Here is a 20803-nt window from a genome sequence, read left to right on the forward strand (position 1 = left end):
ATTTTGCACACCGTGTAAAATCCTGTTGTTCTGATGGAGTTTTCATTGTCATTGACTTTGTGATGAAGTAGCTCTTAAAGAACAAGAACACACCTGCTACTGTGCACATGGAATAATTTTTGACACACATTCAAAAACTGTACAGTAAATTCAGGCCACTCAGGCAGCGTCTTTTGCAACAGTGGGAATTTGGCATCTTTACAGTAATTTTGTACCCTGTCGGGTTCAGCCAAGCTTTACAGCCAGCTCGCACTGTGACGCTTTGCGGGCACAGTGAATGGTTTAGAGGTAACCTGCTTACTCGGGTCTGTGATACAGAATATAGACTCAATGAGCAATGCCCAGCAGGAGGGAGCAGGCAGTAGGGAGAAAGAATTTCACATTTGTGGGTTGTTTTCTTCCCCCAGCCAGTTTTCTAGAGGGGTATGAACACATTTGCTGAGTAAACAAATAATAAAACTCTGAAATACATTTTTAAAAAAAGCATGGAGGCAAGGTCTAAATACTCCAGTGCTCATTTATAATTCTGCTTTCTGTTCAGTTTGGGCCAGACAACTCTTTGCTGTTCTTACTCGAATGGCAGGCCCTCCAGTGAAATGAGGGAGAAAAGTGCACACTGAAGCCTTTCTTGTTACCACCTGGCTCCCTGTAATAACGGTGCACTTCCCTTTTGGATCCACCTGGTGCTTGGAGAAACAGCATCGCTGCTCCAGGGCCGGGATTAGTGGAAACAATATTAGATGCCTGGAAACAGAAGGGAGGGCAAATGTATCTCACACCCATTTGGTAATCAGAGGTGGGGTCCTGTTTGCTTAGAACCCCTCAAAAGGCGCGGTTTCATCTGGGAATTGTATTAAGTCTATGCAGTTTTGCATAATATACATGGGGCAGTTTGAAGGAAATTTTCCACTGTAACAAACACCACGATGAAGAAGTTATCATATATAAGTGCACCAACTTACCTGCCAGTGGAATAACTTTGGAAGAAAAAAAAAGGAAAAAGAGTATCAGCTGAAGAATATTCTGCTGAGAGCAGCTGAGCTCCTGCCCAGCACCCTGCCAGGGGACAGCAGACCCAGGGGGAATGAAATAAAAAGCGTGTGCAGGTGTGTTTGCTGTTTTGCTGACAGTGACTTCTCCACAGGTAAGCAATCCAGTGTGTTTACTTCCAGTTCAAGTCTGCTTTGTTTACATTGAGTACCATTGCTGCTAACTTTCCAATGAGGTGACACAAAGCAACAGGTTACAAAAATGCCATCAAACATCCATTCTGACAGCATCCATGTCACAATACACAATGATGTCCCGGAATTATACAAAGACCAAAAAAAAAAAAAAAAGAAAAAGAAAAATTTAATATATATATATATCTAATTATTTTGACTAGAACTGAAACAGACAGCAAAAAAGAAAAGAGCCCCCCGCCCTGCCCCCAAAGGCCCTGCAGGAATCCATACTGACACTTTGGCAGCCTGGTAGCAACAAATTGATAACCAGCCCTTCACATGCCAAAACCTTGTATTTATGACATCATAAATTCCTGGTTCAGGAAAAAATTAGTTATGTCTATTAAAGCACTTTTTGTGTTTTTTTCTTTTTCTTTCCACCCCTCCAACCTGAACCAGCTTCACATTTTTTTACACAGGGTTAATAATTATAAAAAATAATAAATGAGTGAGGGGTATAGGCACCATAGACTGCTCAGACAGTGAAATGCTATAGTATATATGCTAAGATATCCCAGCTTGAAACTGAATTGCCCTGTGATTAGATCCATCTAAAACAAGAGCCTGATCAGTGGCATTACTGAAAAAAGGTTGGCATAAAGAGCAATCCTGCTTAATTAGTGGCAACCCAGTCAAGAACCAAACCCACCCTTTGTGTCAGCTGCCTGTTCCAGCTTTGGGCTTCCCAGCTGGGATTTCTGCTCGTCAGAAATTTTCTGGTCAGTCCATTCCTCGGGTCTTGTGCTCCCCCCAGGCCCCACGTACATCAGTGCTGAAAGGAAACAGTCAAATCCACGGTCCCAGCAACCCCCCCGCCCTCCCAGCCCCTTTTCACAATCTCCAGATTTCTTCATGGATGTTCATGCCTCGCTATTCACTAATGAGGTATTATTAGATACTAACAATGCCTGCTCTCCTAGGGACAGACCAGTGACACATGAAGAAAGCTCTTCAGTCAACCATTAAAAAAATATTGCACTTACTTCAACCTTAAGCCCAACCTGCACAGACAAAAAAACCCAAAACAATCATGAAAGTAATTAACCAAAAGTACCAAACGAAACCCCAACACTCTGGAGCAATCTATCTTATGCACATATAGTGTCTTTTCCTTCATGTTGTTTAGCTGAATTTGGTCCAGTATTTAAAAAAAATGTCCAGAAATTAAACAGTTCAAAAGACACCGCAGGCTCGTTAAGGCTTTGTCTCCCCAGTGCTTCAGAAAGGTAAAAGTTTCTTTCCAGCATTGTCCATGCACTGCAAAGCAGTGATCTCTGGTGGCACAACACCTGCCCATTCAAACCATCAACAGAAAATAAATCAGAAGCAAGGGAAGATGGGTGTGCTTCATGGTCTCACCTGCAACACAATAAACAGAATGCTTTAGAGAGAAGGAAAGGAAATAAATATAGTTTTTAGCATTTATCTGACTGACCCTCCACACAGACTGGCACTCACCAGTACAGGCAGCAGGGTGCTGGGACTCAGATTAGACAGTGACTCACCTACACTGAGGGGCACAGGCAAACTGGGGTGCCTTTACAGGCAGGGGGATGATGCACACGGGGTTAATAAAGCACATGTGCAGCACCACAGACACACAGCAGACACAGAACTGTCTGCTGACACAGCACTAGAGGTGCTGCCCTCAGCCCAGCTCTCCCTCAGCTGCTTGAGCAGCAGTTTGTGTCAAAGCCTGCAGCTTCCTGCTCCACCCAAAAGGGACTATTTAAGGTTATGGCTGGATTATTGCTGCCACCTAATGAACCAAAGAAGCTTAAAGAGCAGTGACACACAGCCCCACCAGCAAACCTCGTGGTTACAACCACTTGTTTTGCTCAGGCATAGGGGTCAGTGGGAAAGTAAGAGCAAGCCTTCACTTATGCTGGTGGTACCAGTTTGAGAAGCCTGCTGGTTCTCTGGTTCTATGATTTTAGATTGAGGAAAAAACTTCCCACTGTTTCATGTCACAGCTTTTTGGTTACCAACTCACCCTCCCAGAAAGCATCCCCAAGCCTCTGCTGGGGCCTTGGTAACCAGGCAAAATTCTTTTTGAGGATGATTGAAGTTCTCCCTCCCTTTAAGCTTTGCAAGGCATGTTAGGACAAGTGGCAGGGAATGGTTAGATGGCTCATCAGGCGTTCTGGATTCTCTTTAAACATCAGTGAGCCCATATTTCCTTACAGTACCATGCAAAGACTAGTGGATTATTTACTGCGAGAGGCTAGATGGATTTTCCCCTCACTCTCCATGTGAACATGGAAGAGGGAGGGATAAGAAAAGCCCCAACCTGCCAGCAAAGCTCCTGGAAAGGGGTTGTGGGGCTGTGGGCATGGCACAGGGCCAGGCCTGCCTGACTTACCACCTGTGGCTCTGAACTAGGACTTGCTGACGTTCTCATATATGACATCACTGATGCAGAACTGCTGCTTCTTCTTCTGCCACATCAGCTGCACGCACTGGTGAATAAAAATGTACTGTTCCTAGAAGAAAAGACCAAATCAATAGGCATTTTTTTGCACCTCAGAAAGCATGGCAAAAAACCCAACCAGTGAAACAGTTTGATAGTTCACAGTAACAGCCTGCACAGCTCCACGTCTCCCACCTCAGCCCCTCACAATGCACAAGGGAGCTATCAGCTCCGAAAATGATAGCCCACAATTGTTTACAGATAGCAGAAGGGAAAATCCCTTCTGAATGGATGAAATCCACCTGGCACTATAATCACCTGTTAATAACCTGAATGATGACAGAAGAGTTGAATCTGAGTTAAAGTGGGTCTACTTTATATTGCCTAAAAAGAAATCAATTCCAAGAAAGGTATCTGAATGCTTTATGTGCCACAAGTTGCACCCATGCCACGTATGCAACTGAAATATTTCAATGAGGCGTATGTTCCTCAGTGTTTGACTTCTTTATCAATGAAAAGAAAACGCCAGTTTTGTTTAGGGAGTAGTTAATTTGGAGAGACTGATTTCAATTTAGGATATTCTCCATTCTAAACCTCTTTTTGGGCCCATTCCATTTGTTTTTTTAAAGTGTTCACTGAGACACTGCCAAGTTTCCAGCATACAAGACAGTGTGAACTCAGGTGAGCTGTCAGTGCTTTCAGATTTTGTAAGGAAAAACTGTTCGGTGGCCTCTGTGACTGAGTGTCAGTGTCACTTGGCCACTGCCTGTAGCAGCAGGAGCTCCATAACTGCTCTTAACATCAGCCCCAGGCAGACAATGAGGTTCTACATGAAAAAAAAATCTAAAAAAACCCCAAGAAACAACCCTGCAAAACTCCACATCGCTTCTGTAATCGTAACAGTTGCAGCTGAAATCAATCAACCATCAGGATTTTTTTTCCTCTGGTGTTTACATAAGGATCTGCCTTTGGATTAATACAGTGAATTGGGATGAAAAGTGGCAGTTTGATAGGAATGATCCAGAATGGACTGAAAATGACTTGGTTTTTTTTTCATTTCCAGATGCTGATTGTTGTCACTGCAGGTTTATTTCCTCCTCTCCTCTCCCTGCTGCAAAGTTTTTTGCTTTGCTCTCAATTCAACAAACTTTGGCAAAAAACAACCTAGCCTGAAAACAGTGATGATGGCACTTCCAACTGCATGGAGGTTGCCACTGTGTGTCTAACCAAGGAAGAGTATAACAGGCATGAAATATGAAATCTTTCCTTCATTACTAGGAAGGAACTGGGAAGGTTTATATGCATAAAGTCTTCTGCTTTGAAGAAAGAGTTTGTGATTTCCCACCCCCGATATACATTGTTGTTTTCCCCCAGATATATATTGGTTTTATCCCTGATTTTATCCCCTAGTGTATACTGTCTATATATTTTCATCTTAAAAACAGAAAAAGAACTGCCCAGTAGATATTTGGGTAGGGAGAGGGGCAAGGAGGGTGTCTGGCAGAGTCACAATTCTTTTGTCTGTTTTGTTTGAAATTCCATTGTGTAATGAGCTCCTACACTCGGCTGGATGATACCAACAGGATACATGAACAAGGCTACCCGATACTGATACCATTTCATGAGCCATTAATCCCCTCAGCAAGCCCAGCTCTTTACAGTGTGGTTTGGGAATTTCATATGTTAATCTCTTCTAATGAGTTGTCTGCACATTCATTTCACAGAAGGTGAGAATAACTCATTTCCTCTGGCAGACAATGAGATTGCAGATGTATCACCAAACCCAAACCCTATGCTGCAGATCAATGTGACACTATCACGATGGAGACAAAAACTTGATTCTATTGATTCATAGTGATTTTGCCAAATGCTCAGGGGGAACAACAGTCATTAGACAGGGACATGCTGAAGAGGGATATGAAATGGGCACAGCAATGGCACAGGACCACTGTCACAGTGCTGAAGTGAACAGGTCCTACCTCTGTCTGCACCATGGACATTCTGTAGGACCTCATGTCCGACACCAGGCCCAAAATATCCACAAACTCATGGTCACGGATGTGCTGCAGGAGCCGGTCCAGGGCTATGAACGTTCCCGTCCGTCCCACGCCAGCACTGCAACACACACAGACATGCACCTCAAACCAGGCTCTTCTGAAGGGGACGCACAGCAAAAGCAGTGGCAAAACTGCAAAAGGCAGGAGTCCTGCAGCTGTAACGGTCAGAAGTAATCTGAGGTCAGGCAGGCTGGTGGGTCTGTGGGATTTACTGCCACACCCATGGTCAATTGGTTGGGCAGAGTGGATGCACTCACACACAGAACGTGTACACACACCCTCACCCACCCTTGGCTCTCTGCTCTTCCTGCTGTCACTGCTCCCCTCACAGACTTCATGAGAGCCCTGTAACTCCAGGGGCTTGAGGCAGAACTGCAGAGACCTGCTCAGGAGCAAGGGACACCCAGAGACAGGAGGGTCACACCTGCAGGACTCAGCTCCACAGCTCTCCACACTGCAAAGCTCTTGGCAGTACTGCAGTTTGTCCTCAAAGGACAAGCCACTCAGAAGAGTCTGCACTCCAGGACTTCTGCCTTAGGAGCATGAGACACAAATAGCTATCACTCAGCTGAAAAATCATCATTTTCCCCAAAGGGAAGCTTAGCAACCAGAAGAAATACACGCTGCTTTAATTTAGAGATTCTCATGTGTGTACGATTCTTTGCATTGTAATTTCACATGTGATGTTAAAGTCGTATTTCAATGAATGCAGTGTTAGAGGTTCTACAGAGTTTCACACAGCATCCCAACACCTTCCCTACTACTAAGGATTCGTATCTTAGCAAAAGTTCTTGCTTCTGTTTTGTCCTGAAAAGCCTTGAAAGTGTTTCAATAATGTTTAACAGTTCATCTCAACACAGTTCAACATAACTTTCACAAAACAGGGCTTTATTTTGGCTTTTGTTAATTGTTGTGTTAATTTCTCAAATATTGAGAAATACGATGGAAATATTGATGAATACAATGGAACTCCTGATGTGTTAATTGGGGAGATAAACTGATAAATTAATTCTCTGCCTTCTTTAAAGCCTGTGAACAATTGCTGCAGAGGTTGATCGATACAGTCTTTCTTTGCCTCCCCCTGCTTATTTGGTAGCATTGTTACTTTTAATCAATGTGGTCTAAGATGCACAGTATAGTCTAACAATCCTAACTGAAAATATCCCTCTTTGCTGCTAGAAGAATCTTCATTGAGAAAAAGAAAACACTACCGCTGTTGCCCAGCTCTCTGATACTTGCTTCTGCTCCTTCCCAGAACAATTAAGCATTAAATACAGGATTTGATTTCCTAATATTGTATATAAATCTCTTTCCTGGCTTATTGAGCACTTTTTTTGATGCTGAGCATCAAGGAACAATATACTCTATGAATTTCTCCATGAGGTTTCAGGGGAGAGCTGCATAACACCAGAGAGAACCATCTTCAACCACCAGCTGAGCAGAACCCCAAAATCTCTCCTTCTCATGGTTTCCCAATCTATTTAATGTCACACCTGGTTCTGTCACCTTTTCCTTGAAGCATTTACCTGCAGTGTATGACCATGGGGCCTTTAGTCTTTGCTGATTTCTGCCTGACCATCTGTACAAACTGGAGGATGCTCTCAGCAGCGTTGGTGGTGGGGACGCCGTGGTCTGGCCAGGCAGTGTAGTTAAAATGCATCACGTCCTGCACCTCATCAGCCTGGTGGGAGAAGCAGAACAGGAGTTTGAGCAGTGCCATCACACTCAGTCACACTGAGGGCTTTTTTGTCATTTAGTGCTTTTCAGTTTTTCCCCACATACAGCCTAAAAAATTGGTAAAGAACAAACATGGTATTTGATTACAAAGCGGGGGGGATATCAGGCCATAATTATCAGAATTGTACAAACTTCCCGTTTCTGGGTTTGGGATTTGCTTTTTGCTTTTGTCCCTGTGGTAATTCCATCTGATTTTGCTTTTAAATCAAAAACTGTTGCATTTTCCAACTCTGGGCTTTTTTCCTCCTCTAATTCCATTCCCTCTTCTTTTTTCATTTTGCCACAGATAAAGAACACTGTTGGCAAACAGTCAAGCCTGTACTCTTGAGAGATTTTCTTTTCAAGTTTTAAAGAAGAAAAACAAAACTGAAACAAAACAAACAAACAAACAACAAAGAGAAGAAAAAACATTACCAGAGCAGAGGAAACACTTAGGGAAAAAGCTCATTATAAAAAAGAAAAACATTTACAATACTAAAAATTCTACTAGCTTTAGATGAAGTAAGATCCTGAACACAACTCATAAGGTCCTGGGTCAGTGGTGAATTGCCAGTGTACAGCTTTTTCCACATCCCCTCCATATCCCTAAACTTTCCTTCATGAGATGGTGGTGGCAATGAGCTGATGCCGGAAACAAAGGTGGAAGGAAATGCCTGAAAGTCTGGGGAGCTTTCATTTGGACACCACATACTCTCACATTTCAGTACTTTACAGGTAGACACGATTATTGCAGAATTGCCCTTTTGAAAAATATTTGCAATTCTTCCATTAGTATTTTCAAGTTTTGAATAATTTATAGCAAGAAGGTGTGCCTGAGGTACAGAAAAAAAGAAATTCACACATTTAATTATTCAAATCAGTAATTATTGGTACCACAGAAGTCTCCAGAGCTCTGGTACTGCTTTTGTTTCAGCCTTGCACCTTGATGAGAAATTCGGAGACAACAATTTTTGGAGGAAGTTTTGTGATTTCAACATTTGCCTGTGATCTCTCTTCGGTGTTTTGCACTGAATGCCAGAAATGGGCCAAAGCTGAAGAAAAGGTTGGACTGAAATCAGACTGAAATCCCTCCCCCTCCTTTGGCAAAGCGTTTCACTCACGTAGCTGATGCGGAAGCTGCGGTACACCCAGTCCGTATGCTCCTCCTCGCTCAGCATCTCCACTGTGATATCCCCATATGCAACAGGATCTTCTGTGAAAGGCCAGTAATGGTCACATTTCACCTGAAAACGAGGGAAATTCAGGCATATTTGTATTTATATCAAGATACATTTACGTAAAGATACACATCTGTAGAAAGAAGCACACACAAAAGGACGGAGGACCTCAGGGTTAGCAGTGACTACACCACTGTTCACTTGCTGCTGCAATAAAAGGTAATTTATCCTGCTATGACTTCCAGTCTGACCATTCCCGTTTTATTGGGGCCATCAGCTATGTGTTAGTTCTCTGAAGGGAAGCTTGACTACAGTGAAGAATAGAAAACGAGTGCCTTTTGTTATTCTTCCTGATATAATAGGTCTAAATGGAGCAAACCCCTGGGAAAGAGAATGTCCATATAAGCCCCCTTCCCCTCCAAATTATATTCCAAATATTTCTATTAAAATATTAAGGGTAAATGTAAAGATAGAACTTGTATTTTGTAATTACTTAAACTTAAAAGTGCAGAATCCCAGAAGGCCTGAGGCTGGCAGGGACCCCTGGAGGTCATCCTGTTCGAGCCCCTCTCCTCTCAAGCAGTGTCACCTGGAGCCAGCTCTGGACCATGTCCAGCTGACTTTGAAATAGCTGCAAAGATGGAGACTCCACAAGCTCTGGGCAACCTGCCCCAGTGCTCAGTCCCCCTCACAGTAAAAAATGTTTCCTGACCTCAGAAGGAATTTAATGTGGTTTTCAAATTTGTGCACATCACCTCTTGACCTGTCACTGGGCAAGTTACCACTGAAGGAGTCCATAGTTTCCATTCCCTCCCATCAGTATTTGTACACAGGAACAAGATCCCTGGAGACATCTCTTTTCCAGGATGAAGAGTCCCAGCTCCCTCTGTCTCTCCTCATGTAAGAGGAGAGGCTTCAAAATAAGGTCAGGGGAGGTAAAAGGTCAGAAAAGGTCAGAGAAAGTCTGGGATTGCCAAAGAAATTCAAAGGGGGTTCAGGAAGGCTAAAGAAAGTTGGGGAAAGTTAACATCAAAGCAGGTCAGGGAAAGTCAGAGGTCAATGAAAATCAGGGAAGGTTGAAGAAGGTCAGGGAAAGTCAAATAATGTCTAAGTTCTGGAAATGTCAAAGCAGGTCAAGGGAGTTGAAAGAAGGTCAGAAAAGGTAAGAAGGGGTCAAAGAAGGTCAAGGAAGGTCAGAGATGGTCAGAGACAATCAGGAAACATCTAAGAAGGTGCAGCAAGTCAGGGAAGGTCCAAGAAGGTCGAGAAAGGACAAAGAAGCTCAGGAAAGGTCAAAGGAGGTCAGGGAACATCAGGGAAGATTGAAGAAGGTCCTTAAATGGGAAGGTAGTTGCCATTCCAGGGTTGGTTGTGATGCTGCCTCGTGATCAGAACTAACGCAAAGACATTGACTCAGCATTAGAGAGCTCTTTTTCAGAGTGGTTTCTTTTACCCCACATGCAAGCTTTTGTTACATACCCGTCTTTTTTCATTGCACTGAGTGAGCATAACAATGATTTGTGATTTTTGCTGGAGAACCATCTTCCAAAAATCATTCCTAGTTTCTGGCAGTGGTCCTTGGGTTGCAATGTATTCCTGGGGTGAATTATAACCCTAAAAGACAAATAGATAAGTCCTGGTTACCAACATGCTTACTGCTTCAGAACATGTATTTCTCATAATTTTTTAGCTTGCTCAAGTTCAATTTGTATTTCTAAAAGTGATTTCTAATATAAAGAATTTTTTTAAAATTTATTTTGTAATGACAACTTTTGCTAAGCTTTGATGCTCCCAAAGCATAAGAAATCTAAAATGAAGAAAATGAAGCTGTTACCACACAAATAATTTGCCTAGAGAGCAGGATAGGCAACATTAAAGAAGCAAGTAATAAGAACCCCAAAAGAAAGTTAAAACTCCTTCCAGACAATGTTATTTTAGGGTTTGTTTAGCTATAGGCTTAAAATCAATTACAGATACCCAGTCTGCTCATCCCAAGCAGTGCCTGTGGTGATTTTCACTCACTGGTGTCAATGGAACAGGATTATATGCACATGTTTATATCATAAAGCCTTAAATAAAAAAAAAAAATAGATTTCTGCTTAAAATAATAGAGAAGATGCTGAGTCAATGCTCTTAGTAGAAGCTAAGATGCTTTATATGCACATATTCCCTTTCCTATACCTGTGAACAGGATTTTAGTTGGAAAGTCTCCTTTCTCCTTTTCAAAACCAAAAGACTGTAATATTAAGACTTTATTTAGGCTATAATAGAAGACCACAGAATGCCCCTTTTGACATCTGTTATAACCATATTTGCTGAGATTGTATCATCAAAATTGCATTTGGAAAGTTATTTTACATTCCTAGCAAGAGCAAAAAATACATCCAACACACAGCATGATCCCGTGCAAATTGGGCAATTCCTGTGCCACCACAGTATGTGGATCATAAAATTATTTGTGATTTAGGAGCACATTCCACAAGTGGCTTCCTCCAGACATCTCTGCAAGTCAGCTCAATCCCAGTTTTTTGCACTACAGAGAATTTGCTGCCTGCTCTGTGTGGGCTCTGTCTCACTTAAGTGACAAATCACTTTTAGCAGAAGGATAGATCACTCCTGGTTTCTGTGTTTGGAGGCAGGGACTCAGTGAAGAACTGATTATCAGAAAAAAACCCCAGCGTCAACATCACGTGTTTGTCCTAGTTTCCATGGTCAGCACTGTGCTATAAGCAGAACTAAAGAGATGCAAAGCAGAACTGAACAACTGAAAGGGATTTCTGCTTGAGATTTGAGATCCTGTTATCCACACTCCCATGTGACAGAAGTTTCCTGAGTTGTGAATCCTGGGATGTTTTTCTTTCCTGATTCTCCGTGACCTCAGGCTCTTGCAGTGTGAGTTCTCAGGTTCATGCTCTGGACACAGAGAGGCCAAGCACAGACACGTGGCTCAGCACTGCACACTTGGGCAATGCCACAGTGACAGGGAAGTGGCTCCATTGACTCATCCAAGGGCTCCTCCTTGCTCCAAAGCACTGACTCAGCACAGCCAGGCTCAGCTCTATCTACAGCAAGATTGCAAAAATGCTGCTTTGTCTTTAGTCCCCAAGTGAAAGGCCTCTTCCTCAAGGGCTGCAGTGGTGCGCTGCCTGCTGTCCATGCAGAGCAGCCCAGTGGATATTTCTCTCCAGACCATACTGAGCCACAGCACAGAGGCTACCAGAGGGGCAAACCCTTGTGGCAGGGAAATTTTAGTTTTCATGTTTTCCAGATTCTGTAACACATTACTATGCAACTCTGAACTTAATTTTAAGTGTTGCCAAGTTCTCCTCACAGTTCAGTCAGAGAAAATCCTTTTACTGCCCCAGAACCAAGGACTCCATTGCAGTTTCAGGCTCAAAAATGATAAAAAACAGCAAATTGAGGAGAGCAATCTGGGAGGATGGGCTCACAGTCCTGAGGCTGTATTTGGACAATTAACCCCAATATGGAAATGGACCAAAACTTACAAAAGTGTGAAAACTCATGACCAGTTGTCCATCTTGGGTGTAGCCTTGGCCAGGCTCTTGTGCTGCCCAAGGTCCACCTTTTGAAGGCCTTTAATAAATACCTGTTTTATTCCTTTAACAATGTCTAGCCTCTGTTTCAGGTAGTCTCTGAAGGCACCACAGGGATAAGCTCAAGTGACTGCACGAGCTCAGGGGAGAACGGAGAGAGCTGATGAGCTTTCAGCCAACCCCCAGTGTCAAAATATTTGCCTACAGCTCTGTGTACACTTTAATTACCCTGAATCCGTGGGTGCTACCCCCAGTAAATGGCTGCTCTGTGCCAGGTGGAGGGAGGCTCAGGGGAAGCACCAAAGAGGAGGCAGAAAGCAGAAGTTCTCTCCACGCACCATCTGGGCTATGTGCATTTTGTGCATTTGGAGTGTCTGGCTTAGCCCTTTTTCCCCCATGTGTAGTAGAAATCTAGAAAGATTTCTCATTCAAGAATTCAGATTTCTCATTTGAACATTTATGTTTTACCTCGCTATCTTAAAGGGCCGCTGAATCATTTTAACATTTCCTGCTCATTTCCCTACCAGTCCAATCACAATTTCACAAAGATTCACATCTACAATAGCAAAATTCGCCAAAAAACCCTTCTCTCCTCCACCTCTTTTTAAATTTTTTTTCTTTCTTTTTTGGTGGTCTGTTCCCCGTAGGCAAAATATTTGGAAGCTAAAGGAGATGCTGAGAACATGACAAAGCTTCCAGGAAATATTGTGGTGTTTTCAAGCGGTGCCTGGTGTGCAGGTCTCTGAACTGCACACTGACCAGACCTCTGTACTCACAGGGATGTAGTTGGCATTAATGTAGTCAGATCCCTCTTCTTCATTCATCGAGACTAACCGGACACGACTGAAATCATCTGTGAAAGGAAAAAAAATCACTTCTCAAATATGGCACTCATCTCCAACTAGGCAAAATTTAAATTAGCCCTATAGGGAATGGCCAAATGTAATCTATTAAAAAAATAGAAAATTCTCGTGTTGACTAAGAAAGCAGTGTTTGCTTCAGCAAATGCTGCATGGACACGCCATCATTAGTGTTCTGCAAACACCCTTCCAAATGCTGTCCCTTTGGACTCCCTTAGGTTTCATTAAAATCCTAAGAGAAACACAGTAATACTTCTCAGTAGCATGAAAGACTTTGTGTTTCTCAACTCCAAACTCTTGCCATGATAAACATTTCCAGGAAGCTACATCTACTCAAAGCTAACAAAAAACATCCCTTGCTTGGTTCTCTGTAAGAGCAGGATTGTAGAATAGGCTTTTATCCATCTTAGAAAATCTCTTGATTCTCCAGTTTTCTTATTAGAACTCTTCTTTCCCTCTCTAGGGATTTTAGCAGGATTTAGTGCGTGTTGTACTCACATGGCAGGATATTTGTGTAGCGATTTTTACAGCGATTCATGGGGAGGTCAGCAGCAAAGTGGGGGATATCCAGCCCAATCAGTTTTAGCTCCTGAGACAACAGAAAGGAAAATGCTGAGGTCAGCCTCAAAAAAAAAAAAAAAAACAAAACAACAAACCACCCAGAGAAAAATTATTTGTGATTACTCATGGCAGGTAGCAGGCAGAAAATGCTCATAAATCACAAACTGGCAGCAGGATGACACTGATTTTCCTTGTTTGATGCCTCTGAGTTGGGCTCCAAGCAGCTGGAGAGCAGTGTGGGGTTTCTCCTCCTGATGTTGCCAACACACTGCTGCCATCCCAGCCGTGACTCAGAATTGCTCCTCTCTCCCCACACTCTGCCAGAACATTAACAAACCCGGGGCTTGCCAAGTTATTTCTGCGGTGGTCGTCTCTGCTCCCCCTAAAGGGGTTTCTTCAAGCCCTCAAGTGGCTTTCAGTCTTGGGGAAATGCTTGGAAGGTCTTTCTAGTCATCGTCTTCAGGAGTTACATGTTATATGTGGTGCCTCAGGGGAATTTGCTGTCAGGAAGGGATCATGGAAACACCCTGAGAGTCCTCCCCCACTGCCTTCCCATATTTAAATCTTTGGAAAATAGCCCCAGGATAGGGATGGGATTTAGTGTTATACTGCTAAACTGACTTAAAACTTTGGGTATTTAACAGAATGCACCTGAGCTTCTCTTAGAAAAATTGCTCCTTACTCTTATAGAGATTTCTGATGCTACTTCCTGATTTCAGTGCTTCCTCCCAGATTAAGGACATTAAACATATAAAATAAAGCCATTAAAATGCCAATTTTAATTCAGGTTGCCAGAATGTCCTAAACTTACAGCAAGTGTGTTTTTCTGACAGTTAAATTGGATGTGACAGGCCACTCCAATCAGCTTACTAAATGCAGGATTTAACAACACCAAGCTCCACTTCTAAATTCTGCAGAAAAGGAAGGGAAATTGGCCCGCTCAGCAACACCACAGGTGGACCAACACAGAGCACACAGGAGCATGCCATGCAGCCTTAATACCTTGAAAAATCTGATCTGGGCATGGCAGAGGGCAGAATCCTCAGATATTTACCTCAAATTGCAGAGAAAATTTATAATCTGAATCTTTGGCCATATCCTTGATGTATCCATCAAAATCGTCCAACTGGACAGGGCTTTAAAAGAAAAATACAGAGAAATTAGGTTAAAAAACCCTAATTATTGTAGCACCTTTCATTTCTTTCCCTCAGAATACTCTCAAGTCATAAATATCTATTTTCAACTGTTAATGCTAAAAAGAAATAAGGACAAACCTTGTGGTTCAGGGCCACCAAATGGTGGGTGTATTACATTTTGGATGCCACTGCCCTGACTGCTTACTCTGCTGGCTTCGAGAACTGTACATCTTTGCAATTATAAGTCAAACTCTCTTCCCAGAGAGATGGTGGCTAAAACAAGGTGGTATATAACTATACAAAACCATGGAGAGCTTCAGTAGGTACGAATCAGCCTTGATTTAATGACTGCCATCTCTCCACACTTTTTTTTTGCCAGGTGAGATCTATCTGTTAGTCAGGCACAGCCCCTGAACATAACACAGGAATAATTAGGCTGGTGCTCTGAGAAAGGAAACACAGGTAAACAGCTTCCCTCACCTAATTATTGTACTCTAATTTACAAGCTACTGAAGCATGTACACAGTAATCTTCTCATTTACTTTGAGGCAATATGCCCAAAGGAACCTGTCTTATCACCACTTAATTACTCCTGTTTACCCGCTAGCATTAATGATATAATGTTCTAGCAACAACTGTAATGAGAGCCCCATGTCAATAGGGAAATATCACTACACACAAATGCATCCCAGTTTTTTCACCATTTGCAATTTTTAACTAAGGATAAGCTCTGTTGAAATCACTAAGTTGGATAATTCATCTTTTCCCTGATGACTGATTTTGTATGTTTTACTACAATCTGTTGAGCAGAATTGCTTTTTGGTTTTTGTTTGTTTTCTGCTTTCAGGTAGCTCTCTTGGGATATGTCTATCAAGAAGTTTTCTATATTGGTAGCTGAAATACCACTATGCCACGTATTCCATAATGCCTATTTAGTTTAAGGCATATTCCTTTAAGTATCAAAGAAGCTACATACTTGGTCAGCTTTCTCTTCTTTAATCCATTTTTACTCCTGTAAAAAAAAAGAAAAAAAAAGGGAAGTGTTTTTCATACACTGAACATTTGTACGACCTATATTCTAAGACAATGCTGATTTAAGGATGTATATTTTTTCATCATACTCAGGAGGAGATTGGTGATAATAACTTGGACAATTTTAAGTTGATAGCAGCATTTCTGTTGACCCCAGTAGGATGCATATCCCATTCTGTGGCTCTGAGAATGACCTGCCACTGAAAAGGAAAACCTGTGCCCAGAAAAAAACCATGGGTGCCCTATAAATCCTGACCCATTGGCTTTGAGTGGGCTGGGGCTGAGTCCCAGTTGAGCTTGGAAATTGGACATCAACACTGGAGAGCAAGTGGGAATGAGAAGCATCTCTTGGGTAAAGGAACAATAGCACTACTTGCAAATTGAAGAAAAGGTGAAGGACAAAAGAAAGGGCCTGTCTCAGAACCTGCTTATGATGATAAATGAAGACAATGGCAAATATCCTACTAACCTCAGCAGGACTCAAGCTTAAACTTTAGATCATTTAATTGACTTTTAACAGCTGGAGATAATTGTGCCAGTCATGTAAAACAATGATTTATCAGTGATGTAATTCACCAGCAACAGTTGTGAGCAGGTTTCTGAGCGTGTTCAGCAGTAAAACCCAAAGTTTTGGACTTAAGAACTGCCCTACATCAGCTACCACCAGGTAGTTTTTTGGAGGGGTGTGTGTGCTCATTTTGTTGTTGTCACAAAGAAGTTAAGCAACAATAAGAATAAATATACAAAGCAAGCACGCTGGAATCACTTGGTTAGCGGTCTAAAAATACTGATCTCCTCTGTTCCATCTGCCACAAAACTCAAATAGATTCTTGCTTTCTCAGAAGGAATTCTAGTAGTGTCAGTTTTTAATTCCTGGGCATTAAAAAAATCTGTTCATTTTTCACATTATAATGATGCTATTTTTAATTTCATGGTTATACGAAAATTATGTCTAGATCACTTGGTTCACAGCTTCAATTAGTAAATTAAAGGAGACGACTTTTAAATTCTAAATAATGAAAACATACAGAAAAAAATGAAAAAGTGGAGCATTTTTATTTTTCTACCTTGTTAAGTTTAGAAGTTAAAACTTTATTATTAAAAAAATAATAAGGGACTACTTTCCAAAATTAAATTTTACAAAATATTCACTTTCTGGAGCAGCCACAACCTGTAGTAATTTTGTTATTTTGTCAAAGTACATTTCCATATAGATCAGGAGCTTTGCCTGCAGAATTAACAAGAGCTATGACAATATCAGCTTTATATTAATGTGGAGATTAAATATTACAAACCTTTTCAGTTTGTTATTTGTACATTCATAGGTACTGTACCCCTAAACGATTAGTATTTATTTTCTATCTTCAAATATTTTTTTCCACTGAAATCTTAAAGTTAATTCCACTAAATTATTCAATACACCTCTATCCCCTGTGACTATGATAAACCTTTTAATGTCAAGCACATAAGAATTAATTTGAAAAGAAAAAAAACCAAAACCCTAAATACTCTTAATGATGGGAATGCTTCTAAGAATGCTTCTCCAAGGAACACTTCAAGAGGCAGTAAAACAAATGATTGGCATACATTTCTCAGCAAGAATTTCATGTGCTTTGATAGTCTCAAGAGGCCTTTGTTTCTTAGCATTGCAATTGTTTCCTGAATGTTCATAAATATTTGAAACCAACTTGTGTGCAAAACAAAAGCATTTGAAACATTAGCTGGTGTGTCATCTGTTATTCCATTTACTCTACAGATTAAAATACAAAGATAGGGATTAATCTCATCTCATTCCACTTCAGCTCCTGTGCACTTAATCATCTAGACTAAACCAGGTAGATTGATTGAAGAGGAAACCTCTGAACAAAGATACACATCTAGAAAGGTGAGTTATGCATAACAGAAGAAAAAAAGGCAGAGGGACAAAAGATGACATTTTTGCAGCAGTGCCATTGACAGTGGCCACTTTGGGCTTGTTGACCAGCTAAGAGATCTACAAAATAATCACCTACTTGCCTGACCTTCCACCTCTGTGCAGCTTGAGAGTTAACTGAGTTTGCACCAGACAAGTTCCAAATTTAACATCAACCTTGGATGGATGGGGAAGACCCCCTTATGCTACTCAGCAGGGTATGTGTGGAGAACTGGCTTTTGTTTTCCTGACAGAATAAATGGACCTTTCTTTGCTTACATACACACTCTCATTTCTAGGCCTACTGAAAATTTGGATGGGTTTTTCTACAGACTCACTGTAACCCAAGGAAAATCAGTCTCAAAAATCCCTGTGCTGAAGATGTTGATGTCTGCCTGCCAGGGCTTTGGCGCCTCATGGTAAGTTCAGGGAAAATTCTTGGGAAATAAAATCTTAACCTCAGTACCACCTTCTTTGTAAAACTCTAAAACTTGGACCCAAGACCATCAGGAACTTAAGTTTCTTTATATGAATTAGGAATTTTGTGGGTCGTAGCCAATTATAATTATTCGTTAAGTGGTTTGTAAAACAATTCTGGTTCTCGGTAGGTAAGTGGCTTTGTTAGATACTTTCAAGAAAACAATCAAGTCTTTACTAAATCTTTAGAAATTATTTACAGACTAAAGCATTAAATATACACACATACACAATGAGATGTGCACACAGTGACCCTATTTTTACTCTTTGGGACTCCTGGTTATATCCATTCTTATCAAACCGTTTTTCTCAAGTGCAAAACTCACTGACGTCAAGAGAGCATAAGAGCACCTTTGAAAAACAAATGTATTTGACATCACACACCAAACAGGTGGGGCACAATCAGGCAATTTTAGTAATAGAACAGCAGCAGCAGAAGTCAGTGCCAGGCAATGAACATATAAATAACCAGGACAGAAGAAGCCAGGACTTAGAATGAAGCAGCAAAAATTGCAAAGACAGCAATGAGATGGATTTGATGACCACTGTAAGATTAGCTTTTTAATACCAGAATGGGTTGGAGCATAAACAGACAAACCAGATGAAGCAGGGTAGCAACTACTTTGATACCCACATCCTTGCCAGTCCATGTTCCAGTACAAGAAAATTATATCTTCAAAAGCTTTGACCCATTTGAGAACAAAGGTACCACACATTTCTCATGTCATAGAAATTCACACTGTTTACACATTGCATATGGAAAAACAAGTAAATCACTTACCAAGGATTAACATAAAATGCCAAAAGATAATCAGTCCAAAGGCATGAGGGTAGCAGAGTTAGGAAAGCAAATACACTTCTACGCCTGTGAGCATTAATAAATAACACACATAAAGATGAAAAAGTGAGGAGAGTTAGTAAGACAAACAGAAATCAGGAGATCAGCAAATTCTATTTTAAAAACCAGCTAAACCCATAAATCCTACTTCTTCCTTACTTCCTGAGAATGTTATTAGCATCCCTAGATTTTTTACTCCTCAACCTGCAGAATTTTCAGTTATCCAACACAAAATTCTATTTGATCAAAATAAATATGTCTTATCATATTGATTCAGGCCTGTTCTTCCTTATTTTCAGAGAGTAAAGTGGGTGGGAAATTTCATTGACAGATTTCCAGTCATTGCATTGGTGGCATTAAGCCTATTTCCAATGTTTTGAGATATTCAGTACTGATATGGTTTGTTCTTCTCACATACAGCTACAATAATCTCCCATATTTGTTCCTGCAAGTGATCCTGTGGATATCAGAAGATCTATACTGGAGATAAATTCAGATACTTCCAATGTCTCCTAATACCCTCTTATTGAGTCAGATTCCTCAAGGCATCCATAAAACATTTTGCAGAGTGTCTCAAATTCTTTCTTAGGTTTTCATCTAAACATTGCTTGAGCAGTCATTCTAACTGTGGTTTCTGTGAATAACTATCCACTACCAGATTTTACTGTGGCTAAAGTAAATATGAGTACAAAACGATTCTAAAATTCCATATTTGCAAGCTGTTTACCTGATTCTGCTCTGCATTAATTCATGAAACTCAATAAGGCCCGTTCTACCTATTAGTGAAATGGGCTCCAGGTACTTCACAAACATAAAAAATCTTATGAAAATGAATCAAACTTCACTCCGGTAGAAGGTTTGGGGTTTTTTTAGTCAGATACACCCTCAGTGTGTTTTTTTCCCTATCAGAAAATCTGCTGCCTAAAAGTGATGCCATCCTTCTGCAGCTGTTCTTTAAGAGGAAACACAAAATTAAATTTCCTTGTTCAGTATGTCCCTTGGCTATTATGAAGTTGGTAGACACTGTGTTTTCCCTGATAAACAAGTCATGTCAAATAATTAATCATCTCTAATCTCAAACTTCCAACCAGGGAGGAAATCTTCTGTCCATGCAGTGAAAACTCCAAGTTATGCTTCAATGAGTTTTGCTGCTGTAGAGGAAATGGGCAGTGCATTTTCTGCAGGGCACCTTCCCCAGGCTTTGGTAGGAATTGTGTGGCTCAGCCAGAGGCCAGAGCCCTTTCTGGTTAATCACATACCACGACCACTGCACAGTGAGACCCTTAAGGCTCATTTGTTGTCTAAGTTTCTATGGGGCTGGACTGAGGATGAAATTTGGTTTTCCATAAACAGATCTCTGCCACAGAGGTTTCTGTTAGGCTTGGGACAGAGAAGTGATGATGTTGCTGGAGTACTTCTCTTTCCTTTGAGAAACTCTACATGAGGCTTTTATTTCCTCTTGCCTGCAGAGGCAGAAGGAATTATTCAAGCCTGGGCTTCTTTCATTGTCAATCCTCATGAGAATTTTCCACTCTTTATCACTGGCTAACATACTTGCAAACTGATTTATATTCACAGACTAGGAGCCTTGACAGCTAAAACAATTGATTTTATTTGACATATGAAAAAATATGTAATTGCCTAATAAATACAATACTGTTTTTTTTTTTGTTTGTTTTGTTTTTTTTTTCAATCATGTAGTCTTTCACACCCTGCTTGGGCATATGGAACAATTTAATTAAAAGAAAGATGCAGAGATTGCTCAAATCCTGAAAACTCTGCTGAGCCTCCCTTAGGAATTAGTGGGTATGCTCATAGCTCCCTGACTAGATCCCTGGAATGAGCC

The 20803-nt window shown here is 41.1% G+C and overlaps 1 protein-coding gene across 2 annotated transcripts in view; it reads right to left on the minus strand.

Moving 5' to 3' along the window:
* Positions 1 to 1147: 1147 nt before the first annotated feature.
* PTPRO (protein tyrosine phosphatase receptor type O) overlaps positions 1148 to 20803 on the minus strand; it is a 65374-nt gene continuing 45718 nt past the window's right edge. The window contains exons 16-26 of one of the 2 annotated variants that reach the window (XM_066319537.1): positions 18901 to 18984; positions 15675 to 15710; positions 14617 to 14698; positions 13500 to 13590; positions 12918 to 12994; positions 10067 to 10201; positions 8531 to 8653; positions 7220 to 7374; positions 5616 to 5751; positions 3589 to 3709; positions 1148 to 2585 (exon numbers count right to left, since the gene is read on the minus strand). In XM_066319537.1, coding sequence (XP_066175634.1) covers positions 3605 to 3709; positions 5616 to 5751; positions 7220 to 7374; positions 8531 to 8653; positions 10067 to 10201; positions 12918 to 12994; positions 13500 to 13590; positions 14617 to 14698; positions 15675 to 15710; positions 18901 to 18984 — 1024 coding nt within the window. In that variant the 3' untranslated portion in view covers positions 1148 to 2585; positions 3589 to 3604. The remainder of the gene's footprint in view (positions 2586 to 3588; positions 3710 to 5615; positions 5752 to 7219; positions 7375 to 8530; positions 8654 to 10066; positions 10202 to 12917; positions 12995 to 13499; positions 13591 to 14616; positions 14699 to 15674; positions 15711 to 18900; positions 18985 to 20803) is intronic. The other variant, XM_066319536.1, reaches the window with a different exon arrangement.

The sequence above is a fragment of the Sylvia atricapilla genome, chromosome 5, assembly GCF_009819655.1.
Source record: "Sylvia atricapilla isolate bSylAtr1 chromosome 5, bSylAtr1.pri, whole genome shotgun sequence".
NCBI lineage: Eukaryota > Metazoa > Chordata > Aves > Passeriformes > Sylviidae > Sylvia > Sylvia atricapilla.